This window comes from Salvelinus alpinus, chromosome 9 (genome assembly GCF_045679555.1).
Source record: "Salvelinus alpinus chromosome 9, SLU_Salpinus.1, whole genome shotgun sequence".
NCBI lineage: Eukaryota > Metazoa > Chordata > Actinopteri > Salmoniformes > Salmonidae > Salvelinus > Salvelinus alpinus.
Window position 1 is genome coordinate 43,752,874 of NC_092094.1, and position 14,800 is coordinate 43,767,673.

The 14,800-nt window shown below is 47.1% G+C and overlaps 1 protein-coding gene across 1 annotated transcript in view; it reads right to left on the reverse strand.

The window, feature by feature from the left end:
• Nucleotides 1-14,800, reverse strand: part of plxnb2b (plexin b2b) — a 183,347-nt gene that overhangs the window by 12,479 nt on the left and 156,068 nt on the right. Inside the window, exons 9-23 of the mRNA XM_071326347.1 lie at nt 14,768-14,800; nt 11,310-11,421; nt 10,998-11,099; nt 10,724-10,816; nt 10,275-10,362; nt 9,374-9,552; nt 8,822-8,970; nt 8,445-8,556; nt 7,693-7,829; nt 7,154-7,336; nt 4,469-4,577; nt 2,947-3,156; nt 1,082-1,267; nt 699-832; nt 106-206 (exon numbers count right to left, since the gene is read on the reverse strand). The exon at nt 14,768-14,800 is cut by the window's right edge and continues 79 nt beyond it. Coding sequence (XP_071182448.1) covers nt 106-206; nt 699-832; nt 1,082-1,267; nt 2,947-3,156; nt 4,469-4,577; nt 7,154-7,336; nt 7,693-7,829; nt 8,445-8,556; nt 8,822-8,970; nt 9,374-9,552; nt 10,275-10,362; nt 10,724-10,816; nt 10,998-11,099; nt 11,310-11,421; nt 14,768-14,800 — 1,928 coding nt within the window. The remainder of the gene's footprint in view (nt 1-105; nt 207-698; nt 833-1,081; nt 1,268-2,946; nt 3,157-4,468; nt 4,578-7,153; nt 7,337-7,692; nt 7,830-8,444; nt 8,557-8,821; nt 8,971-9,373; nt 9,553-10,274; nt 10,363-10,723; nt 10,817-10,997; nt 11,100-11,309; nt 11,422-14,767) is intronic.

Sequence of the window (14,800 nt, forward strand, 5' to 3'; positions counted from 1 at the left end):
TCATATGAAGTATAAGGAATGTATAATTATGTAAAATATGGTGTAATGAAGACTCTTGGTGGCCTTAGGCAGTTATGCTTAACAGCTGTGGTTATAATGTAGTACCTGTGAACTCTTTCTTGCAGCGGTCTCGTACACTCTCCTCCAGATTCTCCAGCTGGTGTTTCACCTTCTCATACTCTCTCTCAGCCTGCTGGCTCTTCCTCCTACACGCGCGCACACACACACACACACACATTGCTATATTGTAATTATTTTGCCACTATGGCCTATTTATTGCTTTACGGGAGGTAAGTATTATCCTACCTCATTTGCACACGCTGTATATAGATAGACCTTTTCTATTGTATTATTGACTGTATGTTTGTTTATTCCGTGTGTAACTCTGTTGTTGTTTGTGTCGCTTTGCTTTATCTTGGCCAGGTCGCAGTTGTAAATGAGAACTTGTTTCTCAACTGGCCTACCTGGTTAAACACACACACACACACACACACACACACACACACACACACACACACACACACACACACACACACACACACACACACACACACACACACACACACACACACACACTTCTGTCAAGTGTGCAACATTCAGCTGGCTTGGATCCGTGACACCAACTGAAGTTGTCGGCCACACATGCATGGAGAAAGGCGGTATGGTGCACTGTCCGGTATGCTGGTTGTGTAGCTTACCTGTAGCAGTAGACAGAAATGAGGATGATGAGTAGCATGGGGACGATGACTGCAGGGATGATTAAGAGAGATACCTCGTTCTTCCTCTCGTAGTGCACAGAGCCCACCACCCACTCTCCATTTCCAAACTTAATCTGAAACACACAGGTTACAGCAGGAGAGTTATCATCAACACTGAAGATAGGAGAAGGCCTTCAATACAATATTGGCAACTTTTAACATTACATTTCCCTGACACCAAATTACTCTGAATCTATTTTGGCAGGCAGAATTTATTTACCCATCTTTAGGAAACTCCAGATAAATTAAAAGATAGCTAAGACAGATCAATGTACCTGTGTCGTCCAGTGTGTATGTGTGTGTGTGTGTGTGTGTATTCTCACAAGCAGGTCCAATGGGTCGGAGCTGGTGTCTCTGCGTCTGCGGTGGCGTTTGGAGAGGGCCCGGGGCTGGCTGGATGGGGGGTCCAGGAACAGTTTGTCATCTTGTAGGGTGTTGACAAAGTAGGGGATGTCCCCCACAAACGCCTGGGCCTCCTTGGCTGTCATGGCCTTGGAGAAGCCTCGGCCCTACCATGGAAACCGTAGAGAATGGGATTATTGTAGAGATCAAGATTAATAACTGCAAACAGGACTTGTTTCAGAACATGTAACCTGAACTGGAAAACATGTAGTTGTACCTTCCAGTGCGTTTTGTAACGTCACAGCCTTACTCTAAAATGGATTCAATTTGGTATTTTTCCTCATCAATCTACACACAATACCCCATAATGACAAGGCAAAAACACGTTTTTAGAAATATCACATTTACATAAGTATTCAGACCCTTTACTCAGTACTTTGTTGAAGCACTTTTGGCAGTGATTACAGCCTTGAGTCTTCTTGGGTATGACGCTATAAGCTTGGCACACCTGTATTTGGGGAGTTTCTCCCATTCTTCTCTGGAGATCCTCTCAAGCATTGTTAGGTTGGATGGGGAGTGTCGCTGCACAGTTATTTTCAGGTCTCTCCAGAGATATTCGATTGGGTTCAAGTCCGGGCTCTGGCTGGGCCATTTAAGGACATTCAGAGACTTCTCTCGAAGCCACTCCTGTGTTGTCCTGGCTGTGCGCTTAGGGTCGTTGTCCCGTTGGAAGGTGAACCTTCACCCTAGTCTGAGGTCCTGAGCAGGTTTTCATCAAGGATCGCTCTGTACCTGACTAGTCTCCCAGTCCCTGCCATGGAAAAACATCCCCATAGCATGATGCTGCCACCACCACGCTTCACCGTAGGGATGGTGCCAGGGTTCCTTCAGACGTGACGCTTGGCATTCAGGTCAAAGAGTTCAATCTTGGTTTCAGCAGACCAGAGAATCTTATTTCTCATGGTCTGAGGGTCCTTTAGGTGCTTTTTGTCAAACTCCAAGCGGGTTGTTATGTAGCTTTTACTGAAGAGTGGCCACTCTACCATAAAGGCCTGATTGGTGGAGTGCTGCAGAGATGGTTGTCCTTCTGGAAGGTTCTCCTATCACCACAGAGGAACTCTGGAGCTCTGTCAGAGTGACTATTGGGTTCTTGGTCACCTCCCTGACCAAGGCCATTCTCCCCCGACTGCTTAGTTTGACCGGGTGGCCAGCTCTTGGAAAAATCTTGGTGGTTACAAACTTTTTCCATTTAAGAATGATGGAGGCCACTGTGTTCTTGGGGACCTTCAGTGCCGCAGACATTTTTTGGTACCCTTCCCCAAATCTGTGCCTCGACACAATCCTGTCTCAGAGCTCTACGTACAATTCTTTCAACTTCATGGCTTGGTCTTTGCTCTGACACGCACTGTCAACTGTGGGACCTTATATAGACAGGTGCGTGCCTTTTCAAATCATGTCCAAAAAATGTAATTTACCACAGGTGGACTCCAATCAACTTGTAGAAACATCTCAAGGATGATCAATGGAAACAGGATGCACCTGAGCTCAATTTCGAGTCTCATAGCAAAGGGTCTGAGTACTTATGTAAATAAGGTACCTGTTTTTACTTTGTCATTATGGGGTATTGCGTGTAGATTGATGAGGAAAATAATTAATTTAATCCATTTTAAAACAAGGCTGTAATGTAACAAAATGTGGAAAAAGTCAAGGGGTCTGAATACTTTCTGAATGCACTGTATACTAGGTCAGCTCACATGGGCCAGGAAAAAAACTCCTGGCCCAAATCAAAACAGTCTTTTAATTTCCTCATTTCGAGTGCAACAGTGATGAACAGTGACGTACTCACAGTGACGATGATGATGGAAGTCTCAGTGATGATCTTCTTGATGAGGGGGTTGAAGGCAGGGTTGGGGTGGTAGTCGAAGGGCTTGAGCTCCCTCACCCAGTTGTCCAGCTGGATAAAGGTCCTGAACACCTGGGTGTCATAGGACCTGTTGACGGCAGGGGACAGAAACTGGAGAACCGTGTCGTTCTTATTCAGAGCCTCCTGGAGGTACTGGGGGACGATGAGAGGAGCAGGAGAGGAGGAGAGGTGAGACCCACAGAATTAAAAAGATGGCATGTGCTTATTTTGTTTAGGGTGAGCACACTGAATTCCATAATGTTACTGTACATATACAGAGGTGAGAAACAACATAATGGCTATAGTCTTTAACCATCATACTATGCTCATTCCAAGACACATACATTTTAGAACCACTATAGGCCCACATTAAATGTTTAGCTTGATTTCATATTGATTCAGGATGTGCCAAGGCAGCAGCTACTCTTCCTGGGGTCCAGCAACATTAAGGGTGTCACGCCCTGACCATAGAGAGCTTTTTATTCTCTATGTTGGTTAGGTCGGGGTGTGACTAGGGTGGGTCATCTAGGTAATTATATTTCTATGTTGGCCTGGTATGGTTCCCAATCAGAGCTGTTTATCGTTGTCTCTGATTGGGGATCATATTTAGGCAGCCATTTCCACTTTGTGCTTTGCGGGATCTTGTTTATGTGTAGTGCCTGTGAGCACTGCATTTTCTTCACGTTTCGTTTGTTCGTTTATTGTTTTGTTTTGCGTTTCACATAGTAATAAAATATTTGGAACCCAGATCACGCTGCGCTTTGGTCCAGTTATTATGACGATCGTGACAAAGGGAAGTTATATACAGTTCAGAACGGCCAGAATATACATAATATTACCACGGAAAGATTGTGATTTCAACCACACGAGGTCTTTAATAAGTCAACCTTACCAGCCACCAGTTTGTGGGGCTGCAAGTTCCCCTAAGCCCCAAGTCCCTGCCACCCAGGGAGAGAGAGAGGAGCAGAACAGATCAAAGCTGCTTAACCACATCATCAGCTGGAACCTTAATTCCTCTATTCAATTTAGCCTCCAAATGAAATGCATAAAATTGCTGCTTATCCCGCCCAAGGCATCAGGGGACAGGAGTCTGCGTCTGCAAAGCCCCTACAGTAGCTCTGGGTGGACTGTGTGACATTAAGTCAAACTCGCTTGATTATTTCTGGAGGAATCAGAGCTTTTTTGATGCAATCTTCCTGGTTTAAGGAATTATGGTCTATAATGAGGCAGTAATGCAGGCCTATGGCATCTTTCTTCCTGATCACTGAAAGTTAGTTTATGAGGAGTAATTTAACCGTCCATATGTGGTTGCGATAGAGGGGCGGTTTAGGATTTTAGATTTAGGGCTGAGCTGGAGTGACTGAGGTTTGATTGACAGATAACCTGATACTCCAGCGGTGGAGAGAAAGTGAAAGAGAGAGGCAGAGAAAGAGAACGAGAGAGAAAGAGGGAGAGGAATCCATACCTCAGTAGGAGTCATGCCGGACCACTCGTCTGCCGAGGCCTGGACCCTCATAATGGCGTTCTGGATGAGGTCAAACCCGGATCCTGTCACCACGATAGTCCTTCCACCACTGAAACAACATCACCGGAAAAAAAGGGACGAAATGAATGGTTTTAACCCACGGGGCCATCACATTCACATTTCATCCAACAGAAGAAATATCACATTAAATCCATTTGATCTCATTTCTACCAGCATTCCTCTGTGTAACCAGAGGAAAAAAACTTGAGACCACCTTTACCCCACACACAGAGACGAGTACAAAGCTCTCCCTCGCCCTCCATTTGGCAAATCTGACCATAATTCTATCCTCCTGATTCCTGCTTACAAGCAAAAACTAAAGCAGGAAGCATCAGTGACTCGCACAATACGGAAGTGGTCAGATGGCGCAGATGCTACGCCACAGGACTGTTTTGCTAGCACAGACTGGAATATGTTCCGGGATTCATCCAATGGTATTGAGGAGTATACCACCTCAGTCACCGGCTTCATCAATAAGTGCATCGACGATGTCGTCTCCACAGTGACCGTACGTATATTTCCCAACCAGAAGCCATGGATTATAGGCAACATCCGCACCGAGCTAAAGGCTATAGCTACCGCTTTCAAGGAGCGGGACACTAAAACGGACACATATAATAAATCCTGCTGTGGCAAACAGGCAAAGCATCAATACAGGACTAAGATTGAATCCTACTACACCGGCTCAGACTCGTCGGATGTTGCAGGGCTTGAAAAATATTACAAAGACTACAAAGGGAAACCCAGCCGCGAGCTGCCCAGTGCCTACCAGACGAGCTAAATGGCTATTATGCTTGCTTCGAGGCAAAAGCATGAAGCATGCATGAGAGCACCAGCTGTTCCGGATGACTGTGTGATCACGCTCTCCGTAGCCGATGTGAGCAAGACCTTTAAACAGATCAACATTCAATAGGTGTGGGGCCAGACAAATTACCAGGATGTGTATTCAAAGCATGCACGGACCAACTGGCAAGTGTCTTCGTTGACATTTTCAAACTCTCCCTGATCGAGTCTGTAATATCTACATGTTTCAAACAGACCATCATAGTCCCAATTCGCAAACCGCCTCAACAGATCCACAGATGACGCAATCTCAATCACACTCCACACTGCCCTTTCCCACCTGGACAAAAGGAACACCTATGTGAGAATGCTGTTCATTGACTACAGTTCAACACCATAGTGCCCACTAAGCTCATCACTAAGCTAAGGACCCTGGGACTAAACACCTCCCTCTGCAACTGGATCCTGGACTTCCTGACAGGCCGACCCCATGTGGTAAGGGTAGGTAACAACACATCTGCCATGGTGATCCTCAACACCGGGGCCCCTCAGGGGTGCATGCTTAGTCCCCTCCTGTACTCCCTGTTCACCCACAACTGTGTGGCCAAGCACGACTCCATCACCATCATTAAGTTTGCTGATGACACAACAGTGTCATGATAGGCCTGATCACCGACAACGATGAGACAGCTTATAGGGAGAAGGTCAAAGAATTGGCAGTTTGGTGCCAGGACAACAACATCTCCCTCAATGTGAGAATAACAAAATAGATGATCATTGACTATAGGAAAAGGAGGGCCAAACAGACCCCCATTAACATCGACGGGGCTGAAGTGGAGCGGGTCGAGAGTTTCAAGTTCCTTGGTGTCCACAGCGAACTATCATGGTCTAAACACACCAAGACAGTTGTGAAGAGGGCACGACGACACCTTTTCCCCCTCAGGAGACTGAAAAGATTTGGCATGGGTCCCCAGATCCTCAGAAAGTTCTACAGCTGCACCATCAAGAGCATCCTGACTGGTTGAATCACTGCCTGGTATGGCAACTGCTCGGCATCTGACCGTAAGGCGCTACAGAGGGTAGTGTGTACGGCACAGTACATCACTGGGGCCAAGCTTCCTGACATCCCAGACCTATATACTAGGTGGTGTCAGAGGAAGGCCCAAAAAATTGTCAAAGACTCCAGTCACCCAAGTCATAGACTGTTCTCTCTGTTACCGCACGGCAAGCAGTACCAAGTCTAGGACCGAAAGGCTCCTTAACAGCTTCTACCCCCAAGCCATAAGACTACTGAACAATTAATGAAATTGTCACCCGGACTATTTATATTGTATTTACACTGCTGCTACTCGCTGATATTATTTATACGTAGTCACTTTACAAAGTACCTCAACTAATCTGTACCCCCTGTATACAGTCATTTTCTTGTGTTACTTGTTATTATAAAAAAATGTTTTACTTACGTTTATTTAGTCAATATTTTCTTACCTCTATTTCTTGAACTGCATTGTTGGTTAAGGGCTTGTAAGCACGAATTTCCCGGTAAGGTCTACACATTTAACCGTCCATATGTGGTTGCGATAGCGGTGGGAGGACCATCGGCGGATGGGACAAATTTTGATTTGATTTGACATTGACGCTACAAACTGTTGTCAGGAGAGGGGGCCAGGTGTGTTGGAAATTGAATGCCATTAAACTACACTAGGCTTTCATTGTCTTACGACAGGTGGCATCATTCTAACGCATCACGTCTCAGTGCAGACGGAGTTGTCTTGCTAGTTGATGTGAGACAATGTAGAAGCCTCTACAATAGCTTCTTGTCTCTAGAGGTCTGATACTCACCACACAAAGCTTCCCTTGGGGTGGTGGTCCAGGATGATGGGGTTCTCCCAGAACTGGAAGGCTGTGGGGACGGCCGTGGTGCTATTCTTCCCATACTTTACTGTGACCATGAGCAGGTCAGAGGGGACCTTGTCTGCCCGGTACTCTCCCATCCTGCAGGTGATGTTCGCACCAAATGTCTCCCTGCAGACAAGGACACAGCCAGGGACATAGTCAGCCAGGGACACAGACCACTCAGAACTAGGGGTCAACAGGCGTCACGGTGCACAGGAGACTAACATGGCAGAACCAGGAGAGCTAGGTAATGACTGGGCTTTCATGTTAAAGAAAATCATGGCCAAATTTGAAATGAATGTCTTTTTCAATACATCAACCCTGCTTGCTAGATCTGTACACACGTAAGCTTATAGCACCTGTTATTTTGCACGTTGTCATGCCAAAGAGTTGGCTGAAGTGAAATAATATACAGATGACCAGTGACCAGACCACCGCAACCTTGCCTAATACTAGTTCCTTTCCCAGGATGCAGCAGTACTTACACAGTGCACACCACCCCGCCGACGGTGACGGTGATGTCCTCCCTGGTGGCTGTGTCCAGGTTGGAGCCAGAGATGGTGATGACCATGCCCCCGGCCTTGGCGCCCTTGTCGGGGTGAACCGAGCTGGCTATGGGGTCCTGGAGGATCATGTAAGAAAACACGCTCTGTCATCCTATTCATGTCTCATTTCTTCCCCCACAAGGCTTTCAAAATGCACACACACACACACACACACACGCACACACACACACACACACACACACACACACACCCGCCCACCCACCCAAGCCCACCCGCATTTCCTTCAATTTGCTGAGTAAACAGTTAGGCGGAGCGGTCCCCTGTGGGGAAGCTTTAGCCGTGTGAGATATAAAGAAAGACAGTCAAATTGCTCCAGCGTACCCTGTTAAGGCACCAGAGGAAATGGAAGTGGCGTATCGCACATTCTAATATAATACACAAAACTATAATGTACAAAACTCAATTTCATCTTATCGTTCTGGGCATTACCTGCCAGTGTAATGTGGCGGTACCAGAGTAGTTTATTCAACAGAACATTATTACACTTAAATGTCATGCCCTTCATGCGTACTGATAAGGGGCTCTTTAATACAGCGTCTGCATAGCTGGGAAATTGAAAATAAAACAATGGTGATAACATAACCAAATCAGGTAAACACTTCATGAGTCCGCCCTCCCATCCAGAAGGGTAGGACTGTGATTGAAGTGAAGACATGCGGTAGGTTAGCTACCCGGTATGTGAAGAAAACGGAGGACGTTCCTCTCTTCCCTCCCTCCAGCTCCACCTCCACCGGACCCCAGTTGGTGCTCAGCGGGTCCAAGGGGCCGATCTCACACACCACACTAGAAACCAGAAGGAATACATTTCCGAGGGCTCGTGTACATTTGGGTAGGCCACCGCCATTTAGAGAGAGGCCGCCTCTGTTTAGGGTTGTTACAGGACAGCAACTACACAGTACACGACAGAATACACAACGCGCCACGGTACAACCCCTTCTGCCGCCCATCTACACACACTCAGAGAAAGGGTAACTGCGGGTGTGTCCCATAGGACGCTGGTCTAAAGCAGTGCACTATAAAGGGAATAGCGGGCCATTTGGTGTGTTACCTGGTGGAGACAGCGTATCTGTCCTCCTGGTGTATGCAGGGGACCCCCACCACACTGACGGCCTTGATGTCCTCCTTGTGGATGCCCAGGTTGGAGCCCTTGATGGTGACAGAGATGCCCCCCTTCACGGGACCGTAGCGAGGGATGATCTGAGAGGGGGATTGGGAACAGCTTTAAGATGAAAGGCTTTTAGGTTACTATACAGTACCCTACCGCTTTTGGATGAAAGTGTACACAGTAGTTGACAGAGTAGCACCATGAAATAAGACACAAACTCGTGCAGAATGTGACCCGACCGTCTGTGAAAGACTGTGTTCAGGACTGTAGCCCAGTCTTTAGAATTGACAATTGATCACGTGTGGGCATTCGACAGCCATTGAACAGACCTCATTGTCAGTAGCTACTGGGGGATGAAATAAGACCAATCATCGAAGTGAACATCAAAATGTCTAGTCAGTCAGTGATAATCAATAGTCGATTTTGTTGCAGGTTCAAAGACAGGTTGTTAGTATCGAGTGAAGAGATGACTGCTGTACCGTGGGTGTTACTCACGTCAGTGATCTGTGGGTCAGGGCACTCTGTGTCCTGCGGGTCCTCTGTGGCCTGGTCAATACACAGCTTCTCATAGACACACGACTTTCTCTTGGCGCACCACACACAACTGTACTTAGGAGCTGCGTTCTTACACAGGCTGCAGTCCTCCCGGCCCAGTGAGCAGTTATATAGGGTCACTGTGAAGGAAGAGGAGAGGGGTGCCGTAGAATACTAGGACTATTCTGTCATTTCATGCTTTTGGACCAATTCACTTAGATGATGGCAAAGAGTATGTCGGTAAATGTATTAATGTATTAATGCTTCCCCTATTGTCATTTTATGTCCACATAGTCCTTTGGGATGTTGTAAACAGCAGTGGTGTAAAGTATTTAAGTAAAAATGTGTTTTTTGGGGTATCTGTACTTTACTTTACTATTTATATTTTTGACAGCTTCTACTTTTACTTCACTACATTCCTAAAGAAAATAATGTACTTTTTACTCCATACATTTTCCCTGACACCCAAAAGTACTAGTTACAATTTGAATGCTTAGCAATACAGGACAATGGTCAAGAGAACATCCCTGGTCATCTACTGCCTCTGATCTGGCAGACTCACTAAACACACATGCTTCGTTTGTAAATTATGTTATAAATTAAATAAATTATTATAAATTATTTAAAAAACAAGAAAATTGTGCCATCTGGTTTGCTTAATATAATGAATGTGAAATGATTTATGCTTTTACTTTTGATACTTAAGTATATTTAAAACCAAATACTTTTAGACTTTTACTCAAGTAGTATTTTACTGGGTAACTTTCACTTTTCAATTAAGGTATCTTTACTTTTACGATGACAATTGGGTACTTTTCCCACCACGGGTCAACAGGGTTGCATATTGGCATGTACCACTTACCATTCAGCGTGCTGTCTATCTTCTTGCCCGTCTCTTTGTCCTTCACGTAGAACAGAACGTTGGTTTCCTGTGACTTATCGAAGGAAAACTAGAGACGGGAACACAACGAATTATTAATCCAGTGATTGATGACACTTCACATTTCCAAAATATGCCAGAGAAAAGTTCTCTTCATAACTTATACACTTTGGCAACCATTCAGAAAATAAGTATCTGTACTGTTTCAAAGATGTTTTCCAATCACAGAAAAGACAGTTTGAGGATATAAACAAAACAAACAGTGGGGTTTTTGTCCATGAGGGGGTGCTATAATATCAAACTGAGGTAAAGTGACCATACAATACAACATCCTGACCAAGCAACACCTTAAGAACCCTTCACCCCTGACAGACAGAGTGAAGTGAGTGCTACTATTGACAGCTGTGGGTCAATAAGCAGTACCGACGTACATTAAAACCGCTGAAACTGTAGAAGGGCCCGTCTTCAGACCTGACGTCCTTCAAGTTCCTCATCAGCTCTGTGCCGATGATGAACGTCCGGTCCTGCAGAGGAGAGGGTTAGTTTTATACATGCTCAGGAACAAAAGGGTCCAATTCAATGTTACTATAGTCGGATTCATCACTAACTAGTGCCTAGTGTTCTTTTAACTTTCATAGATTCTAAGAGTGTCTAAATGTAAACCTAATATAACAGCTATATCAAATATTAAAAAATGTCATTTACCCGGTACACATCCAGATTGATGCCCTCGAAGCTGATGGTGGTTTTGAACCCAACAGGAATGAGCACAGGATCAGGGTTTTCAAACTGGGGACACCTCGCCCCCTAAACAGACACGGAAATGAAATGACAATATCACAAATGAACATTTCAGAGCAATTGCATTTTTGTACTTCAGCAGACAATCTCTCATCCAGACGGATCATTTGTCAGTTCTCTGAAGTATTTGTTGACTTGCAAATTTGACATTCCATGCAAAAGCGTACGACTCGAACCAATCTTAATGTATATTAACCCGTTTAACGGAGCACCTACCTGTCTGTGTTTGATGATTTGAGGGCCCAACACAGTGCCATCCATGTCCTGGCAGGTGTGTTCCTGGGTGTTCCACTGGCAGCCCCATGGACTGGCCACACACGACATACACCTAGGACACCGGGAGGCACACTCATTTAAAAAGAAAGAAGAGTCAACCTGTGACAGTATTCCTGTAACTGTACCCATGTTGTGGATGGTAAATATATCTCTTTACCTTCCAATAAACAAAGCTCATTCATCACATGCTTCCTCCAGATGAAAAAACAACACAGGAAGCAGCAACAGAAGAAACCACACATATGTTGGAGATGGACTTATATTTCTGGATTAATGAAAAGGAACCTGAAGTCATTTCCTCCAGGTTGGTAATAAAAAAAAAGGGTCAAAATGCAGGAGATGCATTCAATCCCAGTATCATGAATCCCAGTTTACCCACAGGAACGGAACCCATCTCTTGTTCACATGCTGCTATTCATTCCCATCAAAGTTGTCAGCACAATGAGCCCAGAGAGTGAGGTAGAGAGAGTGGAGTAGAGAGAGTGGAGTAGAGAGAGTGGGGTAGAGAGAGTGGGGTAGAGAGAGTGGAGTAGAGAGAGTGGAGTAGAGAGAGTGGAGTAGAGAGAGTGGGGTAGAGAGAGTGGAGTAGAGAGAGTGGAGTAGAGAGAGTGGGGTAGAGAGAGTGGGGTAGAGAGAGTGGAGTAGAGAGAGTGGAGTAGAGAGAGTGGGGTAGAGAGAGTGGGGTAGAGAGAGTGGAGTAGAGAGAGTGGGGTAGACAGAGTGGAGTAGAGAGAGTGGGGTAGAGAGAGTGGAGTAGAGAGAGTGGGGTAGAGAGACTGGGGTAGAGAGACTGGGGTAGAGAGACTGGGGTAGAGAGAGTGGAGTAGAGAGAGTGGAGTAGAGAGAGTGGGGTAGAGAGAGTGGGGTAGAGAGAGTGGAGTAGAGAGAGTGGAGTAGAGAGAGTGGGGTAGAGAGAGTGGAGTAGAGAGAGTGGAGTAGAGAGAGTGGGGTAGAGAGAGTGGGGTAGAGAGAGTGGAGTAGAGAGAGTGGAGTAGAGAGAGTGGGGTAGAGAGAGTGGAGTAGAGAGAGTGGGGTAGACAGAGTGGAGTAGAGAGAGTGGGGTAGAGAGAGTGGAGTAGAGAGAGTGGGGTAGAGAGACTGGGGTAGAGAGACTGGGGTAGAGAGACTGGGGTAGAGAGACTGGGGTAGAGAGACTGGGGTAGAAAGAGTGCAGTACAGAGAGTGGGGTAGAGAGAGTGGGGTAGAGAGAGTGGGGTAGAGAGAGTGCAGTACAGAGAGTGGGGTAGAGAGAGTGGAGTAGAGAGAGTGGAGTAGAGAGAGTGCGGTAGAGAGAGTGGAGTAGAGAGAGTGGGGTAGAGAGAGTGGGGTAGAGAGACTGGGGTAGAGATACTGGGGTAGAAAGAGTGCAGTACAGAGAGTGGGGTAGAGAGAGTGGGGTAGAGAGAGTGCGGTACAGAGAGTGGGGTAGAGAGAGTACGGTACAGAGAGTGGGGTAGAGAGAGTGGAGTAGAGAGAGTGGGGTAGAGAGAGTGGGGTAGAGAGAGTGGGGTAGAGAGACTGGGGTAGAGAGACTGGGGTAGAAAGAGTGCAGTACATAGAGTGGGGTAGAGAGAGTGGGGTAGAGAGAGTGCGGTACAGAGAGTGGGGTAGAGAGAGTGGAGTAGAGAGAGTGGGGTAGAGAGAGTGGAGTAGAGAGAGTGGAGTAGAGAGAGTGCGGTAGAGAGAGTGGAGTAGAGAGAGTGGGGTAGAGAGACTGGGGTAGAGAGACTGGGGTAGAAAGAGTGCAGTACAGAGAGTGGGGTAGAGAGAGTGCGGTACAGAGAGTGGGGTAGAGAGAGTGCGGTACAGAGAGTGGGGTAGAGAGAGTGGGGTAGAGAGAGTGCAGTACAGAGAGTGGGGTAGAGAGAGTCGGGTAGAGAGAGTGGAGTAGAGAGAGTGGAGTAGAGAGAGTGGGGTAGAGAGAGTGGGGTAGAGAGAGTGGAGTAGAGAGAGTGGAGTAGAGAGAGTGGGGTAGAGAGAGTGGGGTAGAGAGAGTGGGGTAGAGAGAGTGGAGTAGAGAGAGTGGGGTAGACAGAGTGGAGTAGAGAGAGTGGGGTAGAGAGAGTGGAGTAGAGAGAGTGGGGTAGAGAGACTGGGGTAGAGAGACTGGGGTAGAGAGACTGGGGTAGAAAGAGTGCAGTACAGAGAGTGGGGTAGAGAGAGTGGGGTAGAGAGAGTGGGGTAGAGAGAGTGCAGTACAGAGAGTGGGGTAGAGAGAGTGGAGTAGAGAGAGTGGAGTAGAGAGAGTGCGGTAGAGAGAGTGGAGTAGAGAGAGTGGGGTAGAGAGAGTGGGGTAGAGAGACTGGGGTAGAGATACTGGGGTAGAAAGAGTGCAGTACAGAGAGTGGGGTAGAGAGAGTGGGGTAGAGAGAGTGCGGTACAGAGAGTGGGGTAGAGAGAGTGGAGTAGAGAGAGTGGGGTAGAGAGAGTGGGGTAGAGAGAGTGGGGTAGAGAGACTGGGGTAGAGAGACTGGGGTAGAAAGAGTGCAGTACATAGAGTGGGGTAGAGAGAGTGGGGTAGAGAGAGTGCGGTACAGAGAGTGGGGTAGAGAGAGTGGAGTAGAGAGAGTGGGGTAGAGAGAGTGGAGTAGAGAGAGTGGAGTAGAGAGAGTGCGGTAGAGAGAGTGGAGTAGAGAGAGTGGGGTAGAGAGACTGGGGTAGAGAGACTGGGGTAGAAAGAGTGCAGTACAGAGAGTGGGGTAGAGAGAGTGCGGTACAGAGAGTGGGGTAGAGAGAGTGGGGTAGAGAGAGTGCAGTACAGAGAGTGGGGTAGAGAGAGTCGGGTAGAGAGAGTGGAGTAGAGAGAGTGGGGTAGAGAAAGTGGGGTAGAGAGAGTGGGGTAGAGAGACTGGGGTAGAGAGACTGGGGTAGAAAGAGTCGGGTAGAGAGAGTGGAGTAGAGAGAGTGGGGTAGAGAAAGTGGGGTAGAGAGAGTGGGGTAGAGAGAGTGTGGTACAGAGAGTGGGGTAGAGAGAGTGGGGTAGAGAGAGTGGAGTAGAGAGAGTGGGGTAGAGAAAGTGGGGTAGAGAGACTGGGGTAGAGAGACTGGGGTAGAAAGAGTCGGGTAGAGAGAGTGGAGTAGAGAGAGTGGGGTAGAGAAAGTGGGGTAGAGAGAGTGGGGTAGAGAGAGTGCAGTACAGAGAGTGGGGTAGAGAGAGTGGGGTAGAGAGAGTGGAGTAGAGAGAGTGGGGTAGAGAAAGTGGGGTAGAGAGAGTGCGGTACAGAGAGTGGGGTAGAGAGAGTGGGGTAGAGAGAGTGCAGTACAGAGAGTGGGATAGAGAGAGTGGGGTAGAGAGAGTGGAGTACAGAGAGAGAGTGGGGTAGAGAGAGTGGAGTACAGAGAGAGAGTGGGGTAGAGCGAGTGCGGTAGAGAGAGTGGAGTACAGAGAGTTAACTCACGGTGTGTTTTCTGCTTTCCTCACAGTGGCTGAA